At 27.5% G+C, this 8241-nt stretch overlaps 1 protein-coding gene across 4 annotated transcripts; it reads right to left on the reverse strand.

Annotated features, from left to right (window-relative positions):
• Positions 1–358: 358 nt before the first annotated feature.
• On the reverse strand, positions 359–7716 carry LOC145192662 (protein amalgam-like). 4 transcript variants are annotated; one of them, XM_090101123.1, is made up of 5 exons: positions 7540–7716; positions 4949–5227; positions 1260–1532; positions 919–1164; positions 359–611 (listed from the first exon to the last, which is right to left on the reverse strand). In XM_090101123.1, the coding sequence occupies exons 1-5, from the start codon at positions 7607–7609 to the stop codon at positions 505–507; spliced, it is 975 nt and encodes a 324-aa protein (XP_089957249.1). In that variant the 5' UTR covers positions 7610–7716; the 3' UTR covers positions 359–504. The 4 variants fall into 4 exon arrangements, with proteins under 4 accessions (XP_089957249.1, XP_089957236.1, XP_089957241.1 ...); XM_090101110.1 differs by having other exon boundaries at positions 4823–5227; positions 7540–7709; XM_090101115.1 differs by lacking the exon at positions 7540–7716 and adding an exon at positions 6925–7325 and having other exon boundaries at positions 4823–5227.
• Positions 7717–8241: the final 525 nt, after the last annotated feature.

Consider the following 8241-nt stretch of genomic DNA (forward strand, 5'->3'; position numbering starts at 1 on the left):
ACTGACGGCTTTCAAAGTCGAACAAGAAATATACGATTTTGAAAACCGTAACTGGATTGTTTTATCTCTGATCGTAACAAACATTTGAGAAAACTATAAATAAAAAATAACTGAATAACGGAGGTTAAGTTTTTTTAATAGTTTTCTATTATGTTATATAATAGATGAAACAAACTAAAGAAACTTCTGATCGGTTCATGATTAAGGCGATTGCGTCATAATATAGCAGAGTAATAAGGCTCAAAACCCTAAAAAATGACTTAGGTAATTGTGATATGATAGACGTGACGATATAATACATATAGCTAAAGAATCAATAAGCATTTAAATGCAAATAACGAATGATTAGGCATATAAATATCTTTGTAACGTATCTACTAATCTACTATTTCCTTGAAATTAAATGATACATTATTGATGCAGTCTTTACATATACATAAGAAATATTTGCAAAATATGTTAGTATGTACATTAATAAGTATGTGTCATTTAAAACCTATATTTTCAGCGCACAGACAAAAAACAGCATAAAAGCCAAATACAGCAAACTAAAACTTTTGAGCTTTGATTCAAAACACCAACTCCAGTTATTGGACTCAAAGTAACTGTATCTAAGTGTAAAATAAAACAAAATCAAAATAGACCAACCAAATATCAGAAAAATCTTCCATTTTCTTTATACAAATAAATACAAATAATTTATCAAATTTTGCAAGGATTTAAAAGATATTTTTACATTTTATTAAGCATACATAAACATCCTCTAATAATGATAAAGCAGTTTTAAACTTGCTGAAGACAAAGTTGTTTAATTTTTTCATCAATGATCTACTTTTTAAGAGATGGTTCAAGTGCAGGTAGAAATCCTAAACAAACTTTAAAGAAACAATAACATTGAAGCATAGAAGTAAGACTTACTTTGATCTTTACGAATAATCTCCAAGAAAAATACTTTTTCCCCAGCAGTGTTGTTAGCAATGCATGTGTAATTACCAAAATCTTCTATATTTCCGAACTGCAATCGTTTTTCTGTGCTGATAACCTTACCAAAAGGATCGAGCCATTTGTAGAAGGGATACGGATTACCATCAATGTTGCAGACCTCATTTACCACAGAAGCCACTTTTAAATTCTGACGCTGATATAGATTATCAGAGGAGATATCTACAGCAAAAATACATTTCAATTGTTCACCCTAAACAAATTTTTTACATACATAAAAATAAATTACTTCATAAAAGTTAAAAAGATGTGCATACAAGCAATAAACAATGTCATTTCTTTTTCATCCATTCCATCAATGTTGATAGCACGACAAATATACTTTTCTAAATTTATACTTTTCTGAACATTATTAATTCTCAAAATTGCAGAACCAGATCCTGTTGAATTAATTTGTTCATTTAAAAGCCATAAAATGCTGGGCATAGGTTTTCCATCAGCACGACAAATAAATTCATAATTTAAGCCGATCAACAAAGGAAAATAATTTGTAGTCGTGAAGAAGCTTGTTTCATAGATTTTTGGAGAAACTATAAAACAAGAAGTGATCTAAATCTCTGCTTGTAAATTTATTCATAATGTACAAAGTAATCATGAAATTATCTATCTTTGCAGTTTAAAAAAAGACAATTTTCATACTGTAATTAGTAATTTAATAAATTCAAACTTTTTGCAAAAAATTTAATTTAGAATTAAATACAAGTTATAATATAGTGATATCATGATCATTTAAAAAACTGTTGTTGTGGTGATGGTTGTAAACAAGAATGTTGATATTTCGTGATACATAGCACACACTCATCTCAAATAAAATGATAATTGGTTTTAAACTCTTCTGCTCATTTTCCTTCTCTTCAATACCAGTTCATCATAAATTAGATTCCAGTTCATTATAAACTTAACAATCAAATTCAAGATGACTTTATATTGTTTATATTAATTCTTTTGCACTAATCTTAACTTTTATGATTCTAACATGTCTATCATCTTCATACACTTCTATTATTCTTCCTATTGTCTAATTTACCTTAGGTTAATCTGGAGAAATCACTAAAACTAATGTCACTTTCTTTAATGTCTGATTGTTGATGGTTCGTGATATCGTATTGTGATAATGAGCAAAGCTACTCTTTTGTCCACTATTTCCAAAAATCGCAAACCACTTTTTGCACAACACCTCTTGAAATGGGAAACATTAGTATCATTTTAATCAGGAGCAAACTGTCCTCTAACTTGTCCAGTTGAAAGGTTATTAGAAGTCAGTGGTATACTATCTTAATTATCAGCACTTTGATTAGTTAGTGGTCAAAAGTTTAACAAACTTACAGCACCTGTAAAGGTTGTATGGAATTCTTCATATCATAACAGCTTACTGCAGTAATCACTTGCTTTGCAACTTTTATCATTATTTCAATTACACCTCGATTCCTTTATTGGTTGTTGAACTGTTAATTTTAGCTTTGTCTAGGTTGTTAACAAGTCTTTTAACTCACTAATTCCATCAACTAATTTTGTCTGACAGTATTTCCAATGGTAATCCTTTAAAAAAAAAGACATCTAGGAAGGAATTGATATCCATATGACGATGTTAAACATGTAAACAAGCACAAATATATTTTGTTTCACATTCTTGCTTCACTTCCTCAAACAATTAGAAATGGTCCAGCAAAATCTATACCAGTTCTTACAAACAAATGTAGTGGTTCCTTTAAGCAAGAGGCAGGTATATTCAGCATTTGGCACTCTACTATAATAGAGCATCAAACCTTTATCTAATTGTAGCTTTACAGAAATAGATTTACTTGATAAAGCTATTACTTTAAAAAGGTTGTTATATTCTTCCTTGAAATATTCTTTTTAGAGCATTAGCAACAGTCATCAGTGACTAAATCACCTTTTTTACATAAACTATTAGTATACTGACAGTTGTTGAGGAATTTATGCTCCCATCTGTTCACCAGCTTTTTATAACTTAAGAATCTATTCATATCTTACAGTTGGTTTATGTTTTGGGTGGAAAACATTTTTTATGAACTTTTTCTTAACTTTTAACAGCCTCTAAAAAATTTATAATTGAAATATCTTCTAATTCTAATTCAAATACATTCTTTCAATATACATATACTTTCAATATTTCAATATACAACATACTTTCACTTGATTAACATCTTATCATCCCACTCCAGCCAATCAATTCATAACTTTTGTATGAGAACTTTGATGAGAATATTATAGGGTGAGGTAAATCCTAATGATTCAAATGTTATCTTTTTCTTTAAAAAAAAATTATTTTGTACAGGTTAAATTTTCTTTGATTGTAATGGATTGGAAGGTGAATAAATCCAAATTTGTTATCCAGACAATTCCAAATTTTTTTTACAGTAGTAACTCTAAAATCTAAATATATTCCTTTATATATAACTTTTAGGATATCTATTAATTTTTTTGCACATACTCCAGCTGATACGTAACATTGTAGTCTTTAAATATTAAGCATTCCCAAATTTTATGATCATTTTTAAAAACCATACATTTCTTGCTCCAGCTCAATTTGTTTATTCAATTATTTTCTCCAAATAATGAATTCCCTATTTCTTCTGTTTGCTACAAGTACTCTTTTTTTAAACCATTCTTGAAGCTCTGATTTTTCAATAATCAAATTTTAAAGTGCTTTAACATTTACATTTATTACATTTCCATTATTAAATTTTTGTATCATATTAAAATCAAAGTTTGTAATACTATGTTCAATTTCCAATTTCTTTAGTTTTTTTTAGCTTTTTTATTATTTGTCACAGTAATGTCAAACAGACCAGTGAATCTCTCCATGTCTCTCATACAGGATTGAAATCATCCAATTCATTCAGGTACATGAGAATTCCCCCTTATTTTCTTTTAACTCTCTCTCTCTAGCATTTTCATAGGATTATCTGAGTCCTAGATGCTTTTAATGCAGCAGATAGAAGTTCACATAATTGTACTAACTTATATTCTGCTATTGCAGAAGCTTGATCAATACAGGTGTAGAATGAAGTTTTTTATTGTTATTAAATATTGGTATGGAGACATGTTATAATGTGGATGCTATTGTGGATAGGTGAAGACTGAACATTATTACAGAATAGTTTTGGTCTAATTTTTTTCTAATTTGCTTTTTAAATGCAGTTGTTCAACATCCATCAATTGACATGCTCCATAGCATCTGAAGAGTGATTGTTTATCTTCTCAATTTCTACATTGAGTTTTTTTTATCATGTTCTTTATCATCTTGGAACTGAGCTATTTGACAATTCAATCAATACCTTAATGACTTACTAAATCTACATATTTCTTTTTTACTTGAGTTTATCCTAACCAAGAAGAAAAAGTATTAAAATCTCCTAGTAAATGAAGATTTTAAAACAAACTGTTTTTTTTTCATGTAGGTACTTCTTTTTGTTCATGTAGGTACTTCTTTTTGAACAGCTGTTTGTAGGGTTTCAATTTTTTTTCCTTTCACTCTTCTTACAAAACTACCTTCTACAACCAGATTACGATCCATCCAAATAAAATTATATGATGTATTATTACACTTTTTTGATTAATATCATTATAACTTCAATTATATGATGTATTATTACACTTTGTTGATTAATATTGTTTTATACTTAGAAAGCTACTCTATACTAAAATGGAAGAAAAACAAGAATTTTAATATTTTCATGATAGCGCACACTCGCTATAAACAAATCAAAAGTTTATTTGAATCTCTTCTGATTAGTCAGTGTAGAATATAAAATTCCAAAATTATTAGAATAAAATTCAAGAATAGGTGATTAACCTGCTTTTCGAAGAACAATGTAAGCATAAGGCTTTTGAAATTCTGTGTAAAACGCAGTACATCGATATTCTTTTTCATAATCACTGTTTGATATATTTTTTATCTTAAAAATGATTAATAGTTTACTTGTAGCAAGTTCTACAGCAACATCAATTCTTCCATTATAAGTTAATATGTTAGAGTTCTTTTGTGTGTATATGTTAACCTCTGTTGAATTACTAGTCATATCAACTGAGAGTAAAATGTCAATTAGGTTTGTATTAGAAGTTGGACGAACATCAACTTCTATGCTTTTAGGATTACCATAACTTCCATTGTTGATGACATAAGTAAAATTGACATCTTTACTTAAACTTGAATATATTTCAGCATTCTCCACTGATACATTTATATTGCCAAGTACCACTAAAATAAAATACTATATTTATAAACATTTTTATAATAATAATATACAATATATATTTAATTTTTGGTGCCTTGTGATGAGCATATATATAAATTTACAATTTTGTTTACATTTTCAAACTTTTCTTGGAACTTCCTTGTTTTGCATAACCTCATCTTAATTTCCATAATTTGTTCTTCAATTTATGCAAAAACTCATAACACTATTAGGGAGCAGCCACATTTTATTCCATCAATGAATTATAGTTTTTTAATTACAGAAATAGTTGGGAAAATTGACAATTTATTTTCTTTTAATTGTTTTTTTATTCAATTAAAAAAAGAAGAGTTATTTTCATTCAAATAGCTTACATGACATTCTCTGAAGCAGAAATATAGAATTTGAAAATTTTTAAAATATAATTGATCATTTATGTATCACCTAAACTATCCATTGAGTAAGATATATATTTTCAAAAAATCATAATTTTATTTGTGTGTGTTGACCTAATGTTTTCTATGTACTCCACTATTAAAAGCAGAATGCTTTGCTTCAAAACTGCATTCACACATGCTTTTAAGTAGTCTTGAATAAGTTTTTTAGCTCTTGCAGCAGGGTCATTCAATACATATATTTTATAAATCCAGTTCTTAGATTCTACATGAACTAAATTTTTCCCATTTCCTACAGTTAACTTGACACCACTCAAGATCATTCTTTGTAAATCCAAGATTTTAAAAAACTAACCAACTAACTCCTCCTATAAATGATGCCAGATATTTGTATTCCTCTATGACTTTAGGCTTATCAATCTCTTTGAGATTCAAAGTTAAACTGCTTTTAGCAACACTTTCATAATTTCAGGTAATAGTTCCTAGTCAGCTAAAGAGAATATAACTGTTCTCTTGTCAGGAATTTTGTTTCATAATAATCTCTATATATTTTTTACATATTTTATATACTGTATGGTAAACACACACACACACACACACACACACACACACACACACACACACACACACACACACACACACACACACACACACACACACACACACACACACAATATATTTATATATGTGAATAGGTAAAAAAAAAAAAAAAAAAAAAATGGGTGTCAAGTTTTACTTCTTAAAAATTATTTATCTACAGAATCTCATGAGAGAAAAATAAACTGCTGTTTTTTTGGAACTACTTTCTGCTTTGAAATTCATTGTTAGAAATTGAAAGAGTTTGATAAAAATTAGTAATGTTAGTTATCATTGAGCATAGTAAATGCATGCAATTTTTTTGTCTGTTTGATATGGAGTGACTCCCGTGCTTTACAGTAAGAAGTTGATGATTGGAATTAAATATTTTACTGTCAGGATGTTAAATAAACCACAATTTATTTAAATCTTTGTTTTTTCTTTGTTACATTTGCTTTATTGTGTTACATTTTTACAAATGTAAACAAAATTTCATACAATAAACAATTAAAAGTCATTTAACAGTTTAAAAGTTATTCAAATGGTGTTTTTAAAATGATGTAACATCAACATCATTAAGCACTTTTTCATCCTTCTAGTTTACAGCCTTTGACCCAGCTACATTAGTTTAATTTGTGATACAAATATAAATAAACTTTGTAAATATAAATTGTAATAACACTTATGCAGAACTATCAAAATTTATGATTTTTATACAAAGAAAATGAAAAAATAGATAATAAGCTAACCATTAAGTAGGAAACATACAAGCAAAATCCAAGAACACAATCTAACTTCTGTGATCATTTTTTATGAGTTACCTTTTTTGATTTTTATGTATTGTACAAAGCTTCAGCTGTAAAGTTAGTTTATATAGGTATTCGATATTAAGTCACCTTTATTAGAGCACTTCTCATTATGTATCTATATGGTATGTTTAATTGAGTTAAGTCATTGTTGTCTATTCCACTAGCAATATAAAACATTTAAGTAAAACCAAATTCAATCGTTGCTATTGTATATTTTTTTGCCGTTTTTAAAAAAGTTTCTTAAGAGATTTTGAAGTCAGAGGAAAAACCATTAGAACAGTAACGACTTTTTGAAACGATAGGAATTTTCGTTAACTCCATCAATTCTTCAAATTAATTATTTAGATGCATATGCGAGTAATAGATTAAAAATTAATAGATTAGATATAGAATAGATTAAAAATTAATAGATTAAAAATAGATTCTTATGAAATTATACCATGGTACCCAAGTATATGAAAGTAAATGATAGGGTAAAGCATGGAAACCTGTCATTATAGGTAATATATGTTTTGCATTAGGGATCAATTTTTAAAAAATTTTGGTCCAGCTTACTTTGATGACTTATAACTTTTGAATGAAGCTCTCTAATCAACTGAATTTTTCTAAACAGTATATCCACCATTCACCATCAACATCCAATTTGATTTATAGGAATTTTTAATTTAGTATTTTAGATCGAACGCTTTAAAACCAAAAAAAATTTTCAGTGCGATTGTAAAAAATATCAGCTTTTTAAGCCTACCATTATTGAAATAGAAATCAAAAGTCAGCATTTGAATTTTTTGACTTTCTAAAAGTATTATACTTACTATCTTAAAAAACAGAAATATAAAGTTAACTTGTTCAAAAGTTAGTAGCTATTAAAAGCCATTATTAAAAAAAATCTTTCCTTAAAAAAGAAGTTTCATGCAAAAAAAAAACAAAAAAAAAACCACTATTTAGGTACGTGTGCAAAATTTTTAAACTATTCAAATATTTAATTATTATACATCATTGTAAAGAACTTTAAATCAGTATTATAATGGTGAAAATTTCATAAAAAACTAATCATTCTACTAAAAGTTATGTCCATTTAAGTGACAACAATTCATTATAAGGAATGCTTAAGAAAACTGCAACTAACTTAAAAAATTAGCGTTCGGTTTACGGTGGTTTTATAATAGAACTTCGTTGTTTAGTTTTTAGCGCATTACTTTGCCTCGGTTATATTTTTATTCAACTAATAACAGAATATGGTTTTGTGTTTGTGGATGT

The sequence above is a fragment of the Hydra viridissima genome, unplaced genomic scaffold, assembly GCF_058129835.1.
Source record: "Hydra viridissima isolate aposymbiotic clone 2 unplaced genomic scaffold, HvirCarnegie_v1 scaffold_1, whole genome shotgun sequence".
Taxonomy (NCBI): domain Eukaryota; kingdom Metazoa; phylum Cnidaria; class Hydrozoa; order Anthoathecata; family Hydridae; genus Hydra; species Hydra viridissima.

Excerpts from the sequence above, each read along its gene's own strand:
- LOC145192662 (XM_090101110.1), bottom strand. The coding sequence starts at position 7,609 with ATGGTGGATATACTGTTTAGAAAAATTCAGTTGATTAGAGAGCTTCAT. Across the intron at positions 5,228-7,539 it reads AAAAGTTATAAGTCATCAAA|TGGTACTTGGCAATATAAAT; the intron begins GTAAGCTGGACC and ends ATTTTATTTTAG. Across the intron at positions 612-918 it reads GATTATTCGTAAAGATCAAA|ATACAGTTACTTTGAGTCCA; the intron begins GTAAGTCTTACT and ends TTTTACACTTAG.